This window comes from Cloeon dipterum, chromosome 4 (assembly GCF_949628265.1).
Source record: "Cloeon dipterum chromosome 4, ieCloDipt1.1, whole genome shotgun sequence".
In the NCBI taxonomy this organism is placed as follows: Eukaryota; Metazoa; Arthropoda; class Insecta; order Ephemeroptera; family Baetidae; genus Cloeon; species Cloeon dipterum.
The window spans coordinates 14435472-14455009 of NC_088789.1; the positions used below are offsets into that span (position 1 = coordinate 14435472).

Below are 19538 nucleotides of genomic sequence, written 5' to 3' on the forward strand. Positions count from 1 at the left end.
TTTCGGTCTGATTTGAATTGGAAAGTTTTTCCTTTCATGCATTTGACATGATGCTTTTCATTTTAATTAATTGAGAATATCATCGAGGTTTTCAAATAAAATATATATCTTCTTTGCTTGCATGAGAAATCAAGTCAAATATGAACTAAGCAAACTTAGTGTCTAAGCAGCTGATTTAGACAGATTAAATTCAAGGTTCAGCTTTTTGTTTAAGTTCGTGCAAAAACTGTGCATCTATCACACAACACCACCCGTTCGCCCGAGCACTATGCAACTGCCAACCAACTTCTCATAACCAGCCTTGGTGGCGGCTAGCATCTCTAGCTCCTCTTCTCGCTTGACGTCTTGACAATACAAAGGGTCTGCAGCTTCTGCTTAACGCCCGAGTGCACCCTTTAAGACGAACGTCCGAGAGTCATCCTAACCGCGCACCGAACGTGACGCCAATTCACAATTATCTCTCGGCAGCCCTCGATCACAATTCTGCGCCAATCGCCTCTCCACTTCTACGAACACACTCAACACACGAAAAGAAATAGATTTGATGATTTGTCTGTATGCGGAGGCGAGTGAAAATTGTTAATTTAAATAGTTTATTAGAATTTTGAATGAATTTACACATTGCAAAAGTTAACTAAAAAGAATGTGTCTTATCAAATTCAAGTTTAAAATTCTAGAAAAAGCTTTTTCATGGCCTTAATAGACCTGGTGATTGATTTCCAGAGAAACACAATGACATAATGAAACGTATATTTATTTCTTCGTAATTGATTTTGTGTTGCTAATTGCCAGAGTGCATTCCCTAGTAATGGCATGATATTCAAATTTATTTATTGTTAGATTCAAAGTGCATAATTAAATAAACCCGTCAACAGCATACTAACTACAATGAAGAATAAAAAATGTGTTAACTTCCCGTAACTTTCACTGCCTCATCAGTTGAATTTGGAATAATTCACAAATTGTTCCACGAGCGAGCGAGGAAATGAGTGCAGCAGTCCCATGGTGCGCGCACGAGCGGCCGCGGCGGTCTGTCATTGGGCCGCAGAGTAACAACATTTTTAGCAGGGTTCGTCGAGCACAAAAAGTGTCAGAATTATTTCACGGGGTGGCAAGTACACCCCCGGCTGTCCGCTCGCCAACCAACCCCGCACTGACTGGAAAGCAATTATGCGAGTGGAAATTACTGTTGCTATCTGATTATACTCGCCTCTCTCCATATGCCCGGTTGCCGCGCGGCGGGGCCAAGGGGTTGCCTGCCTGCCCGCGTCTTGATAAGGGGGCAAAAACGGCGGGGATGAGACCAGTGTAGCGATAAATGCACCAAGGGGTGCACAAGGTGATGCGCCCTTGGGGTTGCAAAGAAGAGAGGCCGGCGCGGGGTGCCACACTTTCGTCCGTCTAATGTCACTACTTTTATTGAATTTATATCAAAACGGTCTGGCGGCCGGCTTACTTTGATTTTATTATGCTGCCCCTAAAGCCGTGATTGACGCTTTCCAAACTCGATTTGCCCTTTGAATGGTGGACACTGGACATCCATAAAAGGATGAGAGATCGGACTGTAGGCAAGACGTTGGGCATGGCAGACGAGCGGGTTGCATATATATCTCTAATGAGTGACAAAAAATTGAGCAATCATGACGAGACAAATTTTGTGATGGCAACAACAATAGGAAATGTTAATTATTTTTTAAGCTTTAACCTGCTAAAAACACTATTCTGGAATGTTTCCCTTACAAGCAGCGAAAAAATTAAGTAAATGATCATGATTCAGCTTACGAAGGGGCCTATAATCCGACTGCAGTACGCAAAATGATCATTACTTCGATCTTGTCTCTAATTTTCATCCTGCAATAATGCAAACTGTGTGCATGTGCAAACAAACGGAACGATTTTGGCGCGCAAAAGGGACAAATTGCCAACAACTGCGCTTCCCATCCTGCTTAACGGCCCATAATAGACAATGGAATGAGAAATGCATCTCAGGCAGACGAAAAGGAGAGAAAGGAGCAACGAAATAATGATAATCTGTTCCTGCTTCAGTAATGATAATAAGATGGGACAAAAGCAGCGCGACGAGTCCCTTTCTTTTTATTGCCGGCTGCGAGCGCGGTGTGGGGTGTGTCTGCTCTTTCAGCAGAACAGGCCTGCTTGTTATCAACACAATAATATTCTAATGGTCTCTTGCTTGCTTTCTTTCTTTCGTTCTTCCCACCCCCTGCCTTTGTTACATTATTCTCCGCTTCGGTTCGCTCAGGACGCGCGCGGGACAAATAGCTAACGATCCAGATGACAATACAAAAAGTAACACGCTAATCACCTTACTTGTGAAATTTCAAGACGAAGAACTGTCTATGCTTCAAAAAAGCTGATTTGCTTCTTGAAGTGAAAACTGGAAAATCTGGCTCTATTAAAAATTAATATAACTTTAATGAAGTTAAAAAATCGATTGAATTTAAGTTTTCAGGTGATCATCAATTATGAAATCAAACTTTAAGAACAAATAAATTTGAACTCTAAAATTGTTTACATCGAAATACTTTCGAGTACTTTATTGTAATATATTGGCACACACATCACATTTATCAACTATACAAATTAATTAAAGCCATCATCTGGTATTCTTAATTCGTTAAAAAATATTTTGATATTTCTGCAGTTTAAATGCATTTTATGTACTCATTATTTCTTCCCTCTGTATATATTTCTGAGCACAAATTCTAATCTACCCCTAAAATTTGCTAGCAAAAATTATTACAGGGGTGGATCTATTTTCTCTGACACAAGACCTATCAGTATAAAAGCAAGCCAGCTTTGAAAATTTAGACAGACACATTCACACGCACACTACAGCATAATTTAGTTAAATGCGGAATGGCAGGCACACATGTGTGTGCTCGTATATGTATTTTGCAAAAAGAGCGGGCTAAGTGTCACATTGAAGAATGTGTGTACTTTGCAGCAGCGTGTGTGTAGAGTACTCTAACGGAGAGAGTACTGAACGTGAGTGTAGCAAGTGGTGCAGCAGGGTGTGAGAGACAATATCCCGTAGTGACAGCCAGATGAAAAAGCGGCTCATAAATTGTGTGCCGCCGAGCTAGCAAAAAGAGACCTTCTGTGTACGCGTGCCTCTCTGGGTTGCATTTCCTAGCTCCAGGGTTGCGGAAAATTCATTGCAAAAAGGCAATACCTATATCGCTGCCTTTAAGTTTTGATAAGGAGGCTTATGCTATCAAAAATGAATAATATATCAAAGAACGCTTTAACTTTCAGGTAGAAAAATAGAAATCAAAGCATGATGCTACATAAATTGTAGCTCGAATAAGACTATGAAAGGGTTTTCTTGTCTCTTAAATATGCTAGCGGGAAGTCGCAAATTTTCACAATGATGTGTTTTGATTCCACGACCCGTCGGTTTCATATGCATCACAAACAGCTTGTGCGATCCACATATTAGCAAACAACACAAACGTCGAGCCTGGAATAAGATGAAAGGCTCTTCTTCTGCTTGAGAATGTATAGTGTGCAACACATTCATACCTCTTTGCGAGACAAACAGCGCAATCATATTATTGCACCTAGTCAAAATAACAAAGTGCAATAAATCCTCTAGTCAAAGGCAATCCTATCTAACAAGACTCAAGACAAGAAATTTTTTTAATGCAGGAATGAATGAGAAATGCTCATGAATACAAGATTTCTTGATACTCTACAAATACAAACGATGCAAATATTTTTGAACCAGAAGATAGCTGTATTGAATCATCAAGTTTTTCACAAATTTACATTTTGCCTACAAAAATCAATGGATGAAATAAAACAATCCATTTTCTCCCTCTGCAAAAACTAATACAAAGATTTTTCTCTTGACGAAACTAGTGAATGTAATTGCCCTGTAAAATCAAAACGTTAATGGAGCTGAGATATCGCCTGTTCACACAGTCGTAATTTGAAATCAACGCCCAGTCAAGCTGGCATTTGATATCACTCCTCACTCCTCCCACAACGCCTAAATTACTACTGCAGTGTCACATTTAACATAACCGAGCGCTTCACGCGACATTAATTTCCCAGCCATAAAGAGAGCAGTAGTTATTAAATATTCGGAGAATTCCGACGTGCGCAGTGCACATAGACGAAGGCGACAAAATAAATTACGCGCTGGCAGAGGCCAAGAGAGAGCGCTCGGCCCGCATAATAAAGTGCAGTAATTATCTGGCAAACTTGTCAATTAGCAGAGACGCGTCTCGACGTAGGCTAACCGGTTCGTCGCGAGAATTCGGTGCCTTCTGCGTGGGCGGGACCAAGGCCGACGGGGTTAGTCGAGGGGCGGCCGAGGGTGCCTTCAGCCAGACACGATGACCCATTAACACGTCGCTTTCGCACTGTGCAAATTAACCGTGCAAACTACTTGCAATTACGCCGTGCTGCCTGCCGACCTCCCTTTGCACTCTGACCTGTGACAAGGGACGCGAGTAATGTCCCTTCCGTTGTTCGCCTTATTAACACTTACCGAAAATTATCGTTTTTACGTCCCCCCTGGAATTCAGAATCGCTATCTCGCGAAAAGCGACAAAAAGAAACAGTGACAATTTGAAGCCAACTCCATTCCGTGGGCTGGGGCTGTGCTATAAATCCAGCGAGATCCCAATCGGAGAATAAAAAGGCGTGATTTGCGCCACAATAGTGAGCGGTGATTGTGTTTGATGCTAAACGCGCGGCAAAAAGGGGGTAATGATTGCGCGAGTTCCAAATCAGAGGCATTTTCCCCGGAGGCACTTGGGATGAGAGTGGCAATGCGAACGAGAGCTGCTTTTGCAATGAGAGGTTCCCCGAGGAGATGCCGCGCGTGGCGACTTCATCTCGCTCTCTCCGCTGCTTCTTGCGCCGCATAAATGAAAATTCGCCAGCCTAAATGAGTGCTTATGGCAGGTAATCAAGGCGCGCCGCGCGTCCCCAAAGGTGACTTTTTGTCTGCTCAGGAGATAGAGTCAAAATAAAATTGCATTTTGATTTAGTTCCGCTGCGATAAGGCTGGCAATTTGAACGCGTTTGATTTTAAATTAGACGGGGAGAGCATAGGGGATGCGAGCAAGATCTCATCTAAATGCTGATTATTCAATTTCAGAACTAAAATACAATCACATTAATTTTCTAGACGCTATACCTGCGTTATGTAGGAAAGTGGAAACCATTGAGTTACCGGGGCTTGATATTAGCTTAAAAAGGAATGTAATCTATCTTAATGGGGTATTATTATTAATAATAATTATTTCTCCCATCAAACAGGAAAGGGAGTGTTTTGAAAACATCCGTTTTTTGTTCATCCATTAAAATACACATATCCATCTACAATTAAATAAAAATAAAACTGTGATATTGTTGTATTATTGTGTTTATCTCATGTTTTCGGCACAAATCGAAGCATTAATATACACTTTAACTCTGTAATATAGTGGCGCCATTGCCCGGCTTGGCCACTTACGTTTGTTCGTCAGGTAATGCGTGTACAATTTAACAATTATACACTCGTAAATGATTAATACCAGGATAGTCATCCATTTGACACGAAATGAGAACCACAGACTTTTATTTGGTAAAAATAAGTAAGCTTGTAACAAAAATAGCGAAAGTAGTGTATTTTACTTAAAATAATAAGCAATTTAATATTGTTTTTTTCTTACATATTTTTTATATTTCAGTACTCATAAATATTATTTAAAATTCCACTTCCAAATATTATGTTTTAAAGCTCTATCTACTAATATTATTAAAATCAGCTCACATTAACTCATTTCCACGTTTTGGACGTGTCCAATTAGTTCCTCTTTCGCAGGAAAATATTAAATAAGGAAAGTTCCGACACAAACTGCGTTCGAGAAGTAGTAAAACACCTGTTTCATTAAAAGAATTTCAAGGAAGAGAGCAGAGAAGGAAGAGCTACTTTAGCCAGCTAATCATTGGAATAAAAGGCGGCGGCGCGGCTCTTTGCATATTTTTAAACGCGCGCGCCGGAGTCGGCCCTCAGGGGAAATCTTTGGCTCTGGAAATATCTTTTGTGCATTTCATCTCAATCTGAAAATGAGAATGGATCAGATAAGAAGCAACTTCTTGGCTCTCGCACAAAAACCCAGCCCAGCCCAGCCAGCTCTCAGTATGAAATGAGCTTTTAAATATTGTTATAGCCGAGCAGCAGCACATAAAGCCCGCAAAAGCAGAACGGCGCGGATTCTCCCCTAAACATGTGTGCTGCATGCAGCTAAATTATTCCATCTTGTCGCAAAGGAAGCTATGGAGACGAAGAGCAAAACTGAGAAGATTCGCAAGGCAGCCATCTAGAAAAAATTTAATTTAGACCCTATTGCCAAAAAATTCCTGCCTCCAAGGGACTGGAATTGTTTCTGATTTTCCTCCCTACAGAGAAGACAAATATTTTATCCGTAGGGAACTGACATTTGTACCGCTATATATTTGTCGCTTCATTGAATCCATGATTTGCTTTTAATGAAACCCACAAAAGTTGAACGTTTCTTGCACAACCAATAAAAATGGAAATTACCGCCATGAAAGTAGACAGCATAAGTTTCCAACGTGGGCATGTAACCCAACAGGATCACCAAACCAGGTATTAAAATTCATAAGTATGAATTATTTGATCCCAACTATCAATTACCTGATGACAAGATATTAGCTTTTCTACATGATTCCATAGAGATAAATAAAAATCAAGACATTTCCTTACAGATACCTTCATTTATTCTGTCAAGACAGTGGATGGCTTTCTGCGGATTTATAAAATAAACGTTGCTATAGTTTCTAGCTTTAAGTAAATCAACCCTTTTTGGCCAATGTACTTTTGTTACATCATTAAATTTACCGTTATAAACTAATGTCTCTTACAGCTATTGAAATATGCTGTAGGATGTAGGTAGAATGTTTTGTAGAGTAAAGATATTTAGTTAAATCAGGAGCTTTGAATCAGAATACTTAGGTTAATAATATAAAATAAGAATTAGAGTTAAACTTTGATTTAGATTCTAGCACAAATATGCTCCTTAAGATCTAAAATTTTGGATATTGTTCTCCCTAGCAAACTCTTCCTCAAAATCATCTGATTCTTGGGGGTAAGGGTAGTCCTGGTAGGCACCTGAAACATTATAGGGACACAATATTCAAGTCCATGTTGCAGATCATTTAAAAATGAAAGTTTGATAATTGGAATTGTTTAATCCTTTTATAGAACCAATCCCATGATTTAAATGCTCAACGAATCCACATAACATCACCGATCAGATAACATAGGGGCCCCAGTGGCTTGTACTCAATATGGTCATCTATTTGCCACTGCTCACTAAGGCATTTTCAAGAATGCCAAAAATTTGTCCCTAACGCCGCTGGAATAGGGGGAAAACCCAACAGTCGTGAAACGGCGCCGATGCGCCTTCAAGCACAATCAACTATTTGAGCATTAAGAGTCACTTAATTCACCACCTACAGCCATCTCTACATCAGGCATCTGATATAAATATCAGAATTGCTCAGATATCTCACATATTGCCTTGACACTCAACAAGTTTGAGCAATGTGAGCACTTAGTAGAGCTGAATATATGAGGAATAGTAACGAATTTCTTGATAGGTGAGATTAATTTTAAATCCAGATATTTACCTGGCTGAAAAGCTGTCTCATCCTCAGGGGGATTGGAAGCAACCCTCTGGCAGTAATCCAAATCCACGACGTGAGACGCGAATGCTGCTCCAGATGCACCAGTATCTTTTTCTATAAGAGGGTAGGTGTCTCAAGGACAATCATTGCAATGAAATGTTTACTTAACTTACCTCCTTGATTGTGGTTTTGGAGCGGCAAGGTTTGGAAGCATTCATCATCAGTGATTGGAGTGGACGATCTTTTAAGCGAAAATCCAGGTGGAATTTCAGACTCGCCGAAGCTACTGTTGGCATTCGGGTGTGGTTGCATTTTCTCAAGCCACATTTTTACATTCTTAAGGCTGGCAAGTTTTTGCTCTTCAGCAAATTCCGCATCAAAGCTATCTTCTTCCTCCTCCTCATTTTCTTTTTCGCATTGCTCCCTGAACCAGAGTTAATGAATTTAGAGAAAAAATACAGAATGGGTCTACAATACCAGTCTTCAACATTCTTAGCACTGCCGCCATAGCCAGATGAACGTTTCCTTGAGCTAAAATTCATCTGGTAGTATGGATCATCATGCATTGGGGCGTCGACGCCACATTCGCTCTTGTAATTCGAGTCAATTACAGTGTACACCCTGGGATGATAAGTTTCCTCCTTTCTCTTGTGAAAATTCTTTGGCTGGCTGCAAATAAAAAATTGGTTTCAACAATTCACACAGATGCGGCTTTCCTTACAATCGAACATCTTTTAACTTGGTCTCAGGGTCGTATGTTTGGGGCACCTCTTCCGCATCCCAATCTTCATTTCCCAACACATCCCTGTTTTCGATTTCTCGTTCAACACAAGACTTTCTGATGACGAAACTATCAACTGATTCCACACGTTAAAAACATTTGATTCTAACTAAAAAACCAATTAAGACTCACTGTCTGTAACCTTCCCAAAGCACAATTTATCAGGGCAAAGCTCCATGTGGAGCTTGATTTCCTCTTTGAATTTGACATGAGTTTCATTGTATGGACAAGTCTCAAATTGTCTGGGTCGGTTACGCTGCAAAAAATTTAAATAATGTGCTTATAAAAGATTTACATGCAATTCTTACATCTCGACATTTCTCCATGTGCGCTTCAATCTTCTTCATTTTGATCTTGTGGTTACTATCATAAGGACACACTCCAATCTTCTCCACATCTCTGTCGCCGATCACTAATTCCATTTTCTGGATTAACTTGACTAGCAAGATCCTGCATTTACAAGACATTTATGTATTATCATACACATGACTTATTTAATTTATTAAAATTATTTTGATGCACCGTCAATTGCATGGTGTGTTATGTTCAGCAAACACGTACCGTGCGCACTTTGATGTTAAAGCAACTGATTCTCCCTGGATTACCAGCGACCTGAGGGCGAGATCCAAACTGCGACTGCTCTGTATTTGTATCTAATTGGCTTCTGTATAGTGTCGAGATGTCACTATGCATAGATATGAATGTAAAGATGGAGATATGCATCGCACATAATAATGTACATATTTATGTAACATGCATAATTCCAAATTCCCTTTGCATTTTTGAACGATTAATTACATACTAATATAATATTAGATACATAATGTAAAAATTACACTTTACGCCGCAAAATTTCATTTTTCGCCACCCCTAATATAATAATTAATGGAATTTTCAAAAGAACTGACGAGGTGTGTAGCCCGGCAAGAACTTTTAACTTTACCATACATGATGTAAATAAATTCTGTGCATACATATTTTACATAAATTGACGCCAATGTAGATATTATGTATCTATAATAATAATTAGGTATAATACTACTTACAATAATAACAAACGTACACAATGTACATAACACTCAATGAAGTGCGTCGTGCGATTTGTGATACATAATGCGAATGCGAGCTGCAAGCGAATTGCGAGTGGGGGGGGGGGGGATTGCGAGGGGCGATTAGATAGAAGTCTGGAATAATATCAGTGTTGGTATTGGGATGAGTAGAATGTGGGGAAATAGAAGAATGCCATCAGCTGTGAGAGACGAGAAACAGGATGGACAAATCATGGCATGGTGCTTCTTTTTCGGCTTTTTCGTGCGAGTGCAATAGCCAATAATAACAGAAAGATAGATTTTGAGGCGAATGGGGATTAATGAGGAGACGAGACACTTACATAGATACTCTGAATTCCATCATTCTATGGTTTTACTCGTTTTACTTTTCTCCCACCTCCCAAAATTATGCTCGCTCAATTATTTCTCATTTCAATATCTATATTATCTTCTCCAGATTCCCCGAGCTCCGGTTTTTTCCCGCGCTTCCCCTTCTGCCTTTTGCTTGCAACTTTGGGCTAGCGGATCATGCAATAATCCGGAGAAGTGGTAGCCAAACATATCGCTAGGTGTCACTTGGAAACACGACTGCCATACCAAGTATTTTAGTTTCGTTTCTCAAGGAATAGATGGCGTAAAATCGATAGAAACTGTTTACCAACACATCAGCTGGATTCTGTAATGAATCATCACAATCACATCACCATAGTGTTTTCCTTATGCTTTTGACGTCGACAGTCGACACATTCAGGACTTTCGTTTCCGCGGTACATAACGTCTTTTAAAGTTGCATGAGACTGCTTTTTCTAGACATTTTGAGTATCCAGAAGGTTCGAAAGGTTGGTGTCATAGCATGCAATCCACAACTGAATTCACTGTTGTTCTCTCTATTTAGCTGACAAGTTGTGCTGTGCCTGCTGCTGCAAACAAAGGAGTGAAATCGGTATTTATGCACCATGGAATACCCGGACTTGGGCAAGAACTGCACTGAGCCGTCCTGCAAGCAATTAGGTTCGTTAATTTTTTGTTTTGAATTTCAATTAAATTATTACTACATATTATAATAATTACAATTTTTCGTGTCCTCAGATTTTTTACCAGTGAAATGTGATGCTTGCTGCCAGATATTTTGGTAAGATTTTAATTAATTATAATAAATATGTGAAGTTTCAATGAACTTTTGCCAAATTTCAGTCACGAACACATGAAATATGCCAACCATTCCTGTCCATCAGCTTATAAAAAAGATGTCCAGGTGCCTGTCTGCCCCTTGTGCAATCGGCCAGTTCCGGTTGGCAAAAACGAGGAGCCTGACTTTGTTGTTGGAGCCCACATTGATAATGACTGCCAAAGTCAGCCTGCTCAAGCTAAGCGAAAGGTCGGTTTGCCATATTTTGAGTTTGCTACATTGTTAAAAAATGGTGTGACATTCAAAGATATTCGCAAATAAGTGCTCCATGAAAGGCTGCAAGCAGAAGGAGATGATACCAGTCACATGCCCGGACTGCCAGCTGAACTTTTGTCTCAGGCACAGACACAACCAGGACCATCAATGTGACGGAATAGAGGCAGGAAGAAGAAGAATGGCCGCGTAAGTCTAATTTTTCTATTATTTATCTGATCGGCTGAAAATCACCACTTCTAAATAGAAGCATTTAGGATTTTGTTCAAAAAGAGAATAGATATTGAGCAGTTGAATTGATGTTAGTATTCCAATTTCAACTTTTCCCGTGAGAGATTATGAAATTTTACCTTAACCGTTCAAGATTGAAAAAGACTTAACAATTGGGAAAATTCCCAAGATGGAAGTGGAAATTTCCCATTTGCACTTTTTTTAGCCTGGCTGAAGAGGCTTGGGATTAGCCGAAATAGCTATACAAACCAGTGCTCCAATTCATTCTGTGATTCAGGCGATTGAGGTCCTGGCAAATTTTTTAATTTATTGTCTTGACCATACAAGCAAAAGGGAATTTTCCACTTCCATCTGGGAATTTTTCTAATTTTAAAATCCTTATCTCATATTGAGCTCCTAGCTCAGTTAGAGGAGAAACCAAAACTTTTTATCTAACCTCAAGAACTCAATTGTATTAGAAGATCTGATGTTTTCTCATAGCCAAACAATAAATTTATAATTTTTTTCATAACTTGTTTTAATTTAAATATTTTTGCTTTGGATAGGCAAGGATGGGGCAAAGTTGCCTTGCTGGCCCATAACAATAAACAGAGTTGAACCTAAATAATATTATATATTATCATGATTTTTAATAGCACAAATACTTTATTTTAATAATATATATAATGTATTATGTATTGACTTCAGAATAAAAAAGTATAATATATGGATCTGAGATACTAAATATAACTGGCAAGAATAAAGGAAAAGCAATGAATAATTAGGAATAACATAATGCTAATATTTTAAAGTTAAACTTCTAGTAATTATTGATTGAATTTTCTGAAAGTCTTTATATTTACAGCATTCAGATTATTTTTATATTCCCAGAACACATAAGTATTTTTTCACTTTGATATTATGTACTTATTCAGAGTTTTATCAACCTGGTTTCAACTGACCCGGTATAACTGAGTTAAACCAGATAGTAAACCTGTTTTTTTGCTTCTTATTTTTTGTGAGTTATCGTCTTAACTTATTGAAATTCTACAGTAATGTCCTAAGATTTCGCCGTTTTAAATGCCACATTGCCATGAAGCTTTTCTTGGTTATTTATCTTTAGTTGCTTTCCACCAAACCAATTCAACTATTTTTCTGTAAATTCAATTTTATTTTGCAGTGAAGCCGCAACTTGTAGACAAGCTAGTTCCTCTGGCTCTATGCAAAATGCTTTCTCAAGTGCAACCGCAGCTGCTTCGAGATTTTTCCCCAAAGTCAAGAGAGCAAGACCACCTGTGGTGTCTTTTCAGGGCTCGATGGTAATGTATTTACTTCCTTTTACACATCACGCTATATTATATTATTAACAAATCTTTAGTTGCTTTCCACCTAACCTATTCAACTATTTTTTTAAATTCAATTTTATTTTGCAGTCAAGCCGCAACTTGTAGATAAGCTAGTTCCTCTGGCTCTATGCAAAATGCTTTTTCAAGTGTAACCGCAGCTGCTACAAGATGTTGCCCGATCATTGCAAAAAACCCGCATTTTTTAAATTATTTTTTTAATAAAAAATGCTGTGCAGTGGAAAAAATGTTTTTTTGTTTCAATTTTTGCCAGTTTCTTGCAGGCAATGTTTTTACCTTATTTTCCAATATTTTCTAATTATTAGCATATAACCTCAACTTGAAAAATTGTCAGAAATACATTTTTGGAGAAATTTAGGCGGCAAAATGGCAATTTAAAAGAAAATATCTGCACAGTGGAAGATATTTTGAGCACTCTGACTGAAACTTCAGATTTTTACCAAAGAGAAATGAATAAATTAATTTCTTGCAATTCTTGTGCAAGAAATTGGTAAAAATCGAGTGGTAAAAATCCTTAAAACCTGTAGTGAAAAAAACCGGTAAGCTAATGCAACCCTGAAATTTGTTCAAATTAATCCAATTCTTTGCGGACTTATCATAATTAATTATAAAATCAAAAAATATTTACAGAGTGAAGATGAAGCGTTGGCTAGAGCGATTGCTGAGTCGATGAATTCCAGTTCTGTTCCAAGTCAAGCAGTCAGAACCAACTCTTCGACACAACAAGAAGAGGAAGATCGGCAGCTGGCTCTTGCCTTGCAGCAAAGTGAACAGGAGCAAAGAAGAACTCGAACGACTTCCAATAACTCAGGAAGCAACAACTGCAACATTTCTTGATATGGCAAATCAAAAAATGATGGAAGATATTTAAATGATTTGACTTCTGTATCCAAGTGATGCTTTCTTGTTAAATGTATATTTTACAATATTTGCACCTTTATCCAAACTCGGTAATATTATATCTAGAGGTCTCAGACAGCCACGCTGCACTGTTCCAGCTGGCTTAATTGAGGTCACATGTCAGCCGTCGTGACTTGCTAAGCTGTGCCAGCCCCCAATCCAAAAGCCGAAAAAAATGAAAACTATTAAAGAAAAGTAATTCGCCAACATTTCACACCGTTAAGCACTAGCAAACATCACTTAAAACAAAATTCAACCGCCAGCTGCTAGCAAAAATGCTCAGCTGGCTCGTTGAAATTCTGCAGCCAGCCGCCCCTTAAACATCGCGCGTGCGAGACCCCTAATTATAATGTGTTATCGTGATCACTTATAAAGTGTTCTATATTGATGTGAGATGTTATTCTTGGACCACTATTTTGTGATAAATGTTATTGCTACATTAAGAGAGTTCTATAACTTACAGTTAACAAAGAACCTATCCTTTTAGCTAGATCTCTGCAATCTTTACAGGACATTTTTATTGCAAGTTTTTTTTCATTGCCAAATTGCAACACAATCGCAAAAATAGTAAGCAGTTATATATACTCTAATATATAAACTTATTACTCTGTTCAAACGTATTGAGCTTTCATTTAATGTTATGCAGCCATTCTAAAGTAGTACTATTGTGTCCCAACAAATGGCTATAAATACTTTTCTATTATTATTACTTGACTGGCATTGTTCAATTTAGTTTATTTTTATAAAATTTTATGCGAGAGCACAGTTGTATAATATTTTCATGAGAAAAGTGTATATTTTCCGAAAAAACAAACCAGATTTGAGGATTCTTAAGGAAGAGAGTTACAGTCAGTTAATTATTGGTTTATTTGGAGATCATTCTTACGATGATTGCTTCAACTGTTTGTGGTGCATTGGGATAATTTAAGAATAGAATGGAAAAATCTATAGATCGAACGGACAAAGAGAAACACAAATTAGTGTTCCTTTATTTGGAATAATAATAATATGCAATTTTCGAATTAAGTTACAAACAAATAAAATTTGTAGTGGTAACAATGAAATAAGTGTCTTGTAAAAACAAAGCAATCTTAACCAAAATCTTAGTTGGATTTAAAAAATTTTATTTAATTCAATTTTACTAAAATATAACATTTTGTATTATTTTGAATGATATAATAATATAATATTTTATGTTTGAAACTGACGAAATTTCCACTGGTCATATAAGACCAAGGAAAAAAGTGAGTGGCGAAGGACAACTCAAACAATTAAAAAAAAAAGATAAAATTATCAACTTTTCAGCTCTGCGTATAAATGCGCGCCCTTCGAAATTCATCATTTTTCCCTAGCTGCGGCTCGTCAGCCAATCAGCGCCAAGTTCGTGTTGCTCTGCGTGCGGGGGTCATTGAATCCCGCCCCGCCTACCCTGCGCGTTTTCCACAAGGAACACTGGAGTGCTTCTCATAGGTTCGAAACGCAGCCGACTGGTGTGGAGACTGCTTTGATGTTGTCCCCGGGAGTGGAGTATTTTAAAGGCGCAAGGCGCGTGCGCGGTGCTACCGTTCTGACAGCCATCTGTGTGATGCACTGCGAGATAGGACATCAGCACTGCGCCGTCGGACATAACTGCAACGCGCCTCAATTCAACAGGTTGCACTCTCGAGGCAGGAAACTCTGTTCGACACGCTCCTTGTCAGACGCTATTCAGCTTGCCGGTGGGCGTGGTACCGACACTCACCCAAAGACCTTTTAGCAAAATCGCACTGGTTTCTACGCACACTTGTCTCAGTGCGCGCACCAGATCGTGAACGATTCTGGTTTCGGTCCTAGACGAATCATTGCTCACCCGACGGCTCACCCTTCTGACGAACTTGACATGGATAACTTAGGAGAGTGCGACGACTACTTGGGTTGTTTCTGGGAAGCGGACAGCCAAATGGAATCGGTGAGTACCTGAAATTGAAATTATTTTAATGAAATCGCTTCATTTAACAGAGGAGAAGTGAATTTGGTGTTAAAATAAATTAAAATTCATAGTTTTAATTCATGAATTGTGAAAAGCCGGGCGTCCGAAATTTCCAGCTTGATTTTAATTAGTGTTAATGTTAATTACATATAACAGCCAGAAATATAACCACGAACCCTATTTCAAAAATACAAAAACAAACATGGAGAGAATATATTCAGCAATATTTTATGAAATTCTGGGAAAATTAATGTCACTCGTTTGTTAAATTTTATGGCGCAATGCATTTTCCTAACAATAAAATAAATACAATTTTATGCAATAGAGGGGCGATCTATTTTTCTAATTTCTTAAATTAAGTAATTTTAACCTTAGAAATTATGTATTATGATAAACTTCTGTTTGGATGAAATCGTCTGGAACCTATATAGCTAGAACTAAATATTTTAAAGGTCAACACAATCGTCTTGTTTACAACGCGGACTTCTTCCCCTGTTTTTACAATAGTTAAAAAAACATCCTGTAATATATTGAAAATCATTTCATGTTCGTCTGTAAAACTTTTCTACGTCTACGCACTTAACAACAAATATTCTTCATTGCACTCAAACTCAAAGGCTTCTCTTAAGACTTTCATAATTCAGTTCCACGCCCGCGTCTCCTCATAGAACTGTTTTTAAAGAAGGCGTTAGTTGAATGACATAATGCAGTAGCGATTAGACTCTTTTCTCCCCATGTGACTGAACGACGCCTCTCAGTCTCAACAGGGTGCTTTATGATAGGGGCGGCGGGGCACGTGCGCCGCATTCAGAATGAATCATAGCTGGCGACCAATAGTGCCCAAGCGTGTGCCCGCATAGCCAAAATTGACGTGCGAACCCGGAAAATAGACCCGGGTGGGTTGTAACAACGAGTTTATGCGAAACCGTCGGCGAGGAAATTATGGGAGGCAGAGATTTATTTAATTGCATTTTAAAACTACAAGCAACGTCCTTTTAAAAAGCAAAATTGTACAGTAGTTGCAATTATTTAATACTATCAAGATACATACAAAAGAAATTGTTTGCTCTCCTATCTAAGGCATGGTTTTTAGAAAAGCTCTTTCGCGTGTCTCTCAATTTGAAGAGCTCATTTTTTAGGAAAAGGATTTTGTAAAATATATAAATTGCATATTGAAAAAATTGAGTTTAAGTTTTTATTATTCTATTAAATTTTTTTCATAGATTTAGCAGAAATATTGTTGAAGAAAAACTTTAGCAACACACTTATCTCGTGTGAAAAATAAGACTCATTTGTTTATACGACAAATGCAAGCAACTCAAAGGGGAAGTGGCAATTATTATTTTTATAACCACAATCCAACGCATTTACTGAAAATTGCAATAATCATAGTTAAAAGAGCGGCCATTTAAATTTTATGACGGCCAATCGTGGTCGTCATTGGAGCTGCAGCACATCTGCTCCACAAGCTGCAATTGCTAGACGAACTAATCTCAATGCGGCGCGGAACGCCGTTTACAAATTGAAAAAGAGCAGTAATCGCATATATAACAATTCAATAATTACCGCGATGGAAACTATTATTGCTGCTGATTGATGCGGAGAAAAATATGCGGTTCTCCTTCCCAGCAGCCTACATGTATATATTCTTTTGTCTGTTGTTTTATTCATGGCGAGTGCATGTACCTCAGCGTATATAAGGATGAGTGTCCATGAAATGCGTTCGTTAACTCTTTTTCTCGTGCACGTGTGCAGCAAATAGTGCACAATTAAACCTAAAGGTGTGCATCCTTGGACAAACGTGAACTATTACAAGGTTGCTTCGATTGCGCCTCATGCCTGCTTACCGGCCGGCGATTTATACATAAATTACAATATCTCCGCGGAGCATGCATCCGAGCCGCGAGTGTGTTTATTATACTCTGGTTGTTATTCAACTCTTTCGCGGCTAGACGACCGCGCGTGAGTTTGATGAACTAGCTGCCTGCACTTAATTCCAACTGAAACTAGCTCGTGGCCTTTGGTTTTGATATCGAGTGACATAATATTGTTGGTGTCACCAAGTGAACAGAGACGCGACTACAGCAGCCCACAGACTTGAAAAAATAACACACACATGTGGAGCGTTTGGTGAACACAGCATGGGAAAGTTTACCAGACGATGGAATTTTTCCATTTGAGGCCTTCGCTTTTCTTATGGTGCTGACCTGAAACGAACATGATAGTTGGAACTCAGCTTTGCTATAATGCGTCATTCATACCGAAAACGCACTCCATTAAGATTAAACGATAGTGCATAAGCTTGGTACAGTATGCTTGAATGGCCTGTTGACTTTGAATGAGACTCGCGTTAAACAAAGAACTAAAGTCGGTTTTCGTTTAATTATAAGACTTTTCTTAGATTTTTAGGACCGAAAATGTCGTTTCTTTGGGTTTTCAGCTAACATTCATTCCAAGGACTTAAGTCGATTGTATAAGATTCATGGCCAATGTAACATTCGTATAGGAACGAAACTTGGGCCAGCAATTAAGTAGAAATATTATTAACCATATTATAGGGACGTACCTGGATGACACGAACCTATACATAAAATGAGTGTAAAATAGGCAAAATATGAACTATTTCCACAAAGAATAAAAAAATAGATTTTAAGGTTTAAAATAGATTCTTAAGCGAAAATATTGCCAGCTTGAGGAAAATCGTATTATATTTAATTTGTCCTAAATATTCGAAATTAAGGCTCCATTTTTGAAATAAGAATTTCAAAATTCGTCACGATATTTAGTCAGTTGCCATTGACAGAGCCTAAAAAGTATAAATCGATCAACTAGAAGAATTAAACTTCAACTGTAAGCACTCGTCTAGAGAGCCATTTTACTCCAACGTCCTGATTTATTTCTTATATTTAATCTCACCCATAATTCTATCTAAACAAGGGTTAGGAAAATATGACTAATATGATAGAAACAACAGTTAAGAGTAACATAAATATAGCAGCTATACAAGCATTTTTTAAAATGATTTATTTAACTCTTTATAATATGTTAATGGAGTTAGAGAAGCTACATAGAAAATTCCGTGACACATTATCCTAGTCATCAGTTGCGACAGAGCGGAGAGTGATAATAATTGTGAATTAATCGTACGTCGCATCTCGCGCGATTGAGGCCAAGTCGCCGGCCGGCGTTAGGCTCACTTTCGCCGCGCGCGACGGCGAGTGGCGTGCGCGTCTCGCAATTATGGTCGGCCGGAACTCGAAGACTGAATTCGGCGTCATTTCCCATCCGTCAATATGTTCGTTCGACTGCGGCTGCCGGCGGCTCTGGTCTGATGGCAATGTTAATTACTGCATCTGTGCCAGACCGGCCGTGTGTTCTGTACTGCCGATTTTTCTTTGTGTCTGCGGCGGCGACAGCGAAAATCATGCCGCGCCGTTTGTGCTCAAGTGCTGCCTGCGGTCGACTCGCGGGCATTGATTGATCTGCGAAGTCAGACAAAGTTGTACCGTACATGCAGGTGTATTCAAAATGCGAGAGGAATATTCATATATACACGGCCAGGGCTGCGAGATTTGTGCGGCTTCCCTTGAGACTCCCGCTCCCGCAGTCGACGTAATGGTCTTGTCGGGATCGAAAGTGTGACTTCACAAAACTGGCACTTGCGTAATGGAAAACATTCCAGTGCAGCCACGCGGAATCCAGTTATACCATATTTGAATTTCTAATTTGACATGTTAGCAATTGATTTTTTCGTGTTGTCTGTTAGTTTTTTTTTTATTATTTTACAATTTCAAATTCTTCTTTTCCGGTGGCCTTTGATCAATTTTCAAAGTAAAGAATATCATGAAAATAGAACAGTCCGAAAGTACAAACGGCTTGGAAATTCAGTGATGAATCTCTGAGGCTATTTTCAATTTGATCTGAATTATTAGAACAGTCCCAAAGCAATAGAACATCACGGGCTCAATCACGCAAAAGCTTTATTGTTCTCATAACTCTTTAAATCCCACGAACCGCATAGCGTGCGTCTATGTTACTTACATAGTACCTATACATATCGGTGAACAGGTGCCTGTTTTCGAGGCGGTAGGAAGTTGTAAAAATACTGCTTCTCTGTTCTCCGAAAGAAAGAAAAAGTGAGTGAGTGGACTGGGACGTGTATTATTTATTTTTCGTCGTTGGCTTTGTAGACGCT

At 38.7% G+C, this 19538-nt stretch overlaps 4 protein-coding genes across 5 annotated transcripts in view; 3 read left to right on the top strand and 1 right to left on the bottom strand.

The window, feature by feature from the left end:
* The window catches only part of LOC135943413 (protein FAM177A1-like), a 166400-nt gene that overhangs the window by 18764 nt on the left and 128098 nt on the right, over positions 1–19538 (top strand). The gene's annotated exons all lie outside the window — the stretch shown is intronic.
* On the bottom strand, positions 6737–9523 carry LOC135944128 (uncharacterized). Its single transcript, XM_065490885.1, has 9 exons — positions 9496–9523; positions 9011–9134; positions 8758–8899; positions 8582–8705; positions 8390–8525; positions 8146–8337; positions 7842–8092; positions 7672–7782; positions 6737–7150 (listed from the first exon to the last, which is right to left on the bottom strand). The coding sequence occupies exons 3-9, from the start codon at positions 8869–8871 to the stop codon at positions 7059–7061; spliced, it is 1020 nt and encodes a 339-aa protein (XP_065346957.1). The 5' UTR covers positions 8872–8899; positions 9011–9134; positions 9496–9523; the 3' UTR covers positions 6737–7058.
* On the top strand, positions 10174–13817 carry LOC135943533 (AN1-type zinc finger protein 2A-like). The gene is made up of 7 exons (XM_065490102.1): positions 10174–10337; positions 10394–10509; positions 10588–10630; positions 10693–10876; positions 10935–11089; positions 12291–12429; positions 13105–13817. The coding sequence occupies exons 2-7, from the start codon at positions 10455–10457 to the stop codon at positions 13309–13311; spliced, it is 783 nt and encodes a 260-aa protein (XP_065346174.1). The 5' UTR covers positions 10174–10337; positions 10394–10454; the 3' UTR covers positions 13312–13817.
* The window catches only part of CrebA (Cyclic-AMP response element binding protein A), a 49915-nt gene continuing 45356 nt past the window's right edge, over positions 14980–19538 (top strand). The window contains exon 1 of one of the 2 annotated variants that reach the window (XM_065489923.1): positions 14980–15322. In XM_065489923.1, the coding sequence (XP_065345995.1) occupies positions 15254–15322 (69 nt within the window). In that variant the 5' untranslated portion in view covers positions 14980–15253. The remainder of the gene's footprint in view (positions 15323–19538) is intronic. The other variant, XM_065489922.1, reaches the window with a different exon arrangement.

Excerpts from the sequence above, each read along its gene's own strand:
- LOC135944128 (XM_065490885.1), bottom strand. The coding sequence starts at position 8,871 with ATGGAATTAGTGATCGGCGACAGAGATGTGGAGAAGATTGGAGTGTGT. Across the intron at positions 8,706-8,757 it reads ACATGGAGAAATGTCGAGAT|CGTAACCGACCCAGACAATT; the intron begins GTAAGAATTGCA and ends AATTTTTTGCAG. Across the intron at positions 7,151-7,671 it reads TGAGACAGCTTTTCAGCCAG|GTGCCTACCAGGACTACCCT; the intron begins GTAAATATCTGG and ends ATAATGTTTCAG.
- LOC135943533 (XM_065490102.1), top strand. The coding sequence starts at position 10,455 with ATGGAATACCCGGACTTGGGCAAGAACTGCACTGAGCCGTCCTGCAAG. Across the intron at positions 10,631-10,692 it reads GCTTGCTGCCAGATATTTTG|TCACGAACACATGAAATATG; the intron begins GTAAGATTTTAA and ends GCCAAATTTCAG. Across the intron at positions 10,877-10,934 it reads CTGCTCAAGCTAAGCGAAAG|ATATTCGCAAATAAGTGCTC; the intron begins GTCGGTTTGCCA and ends TGACATTCAAAG.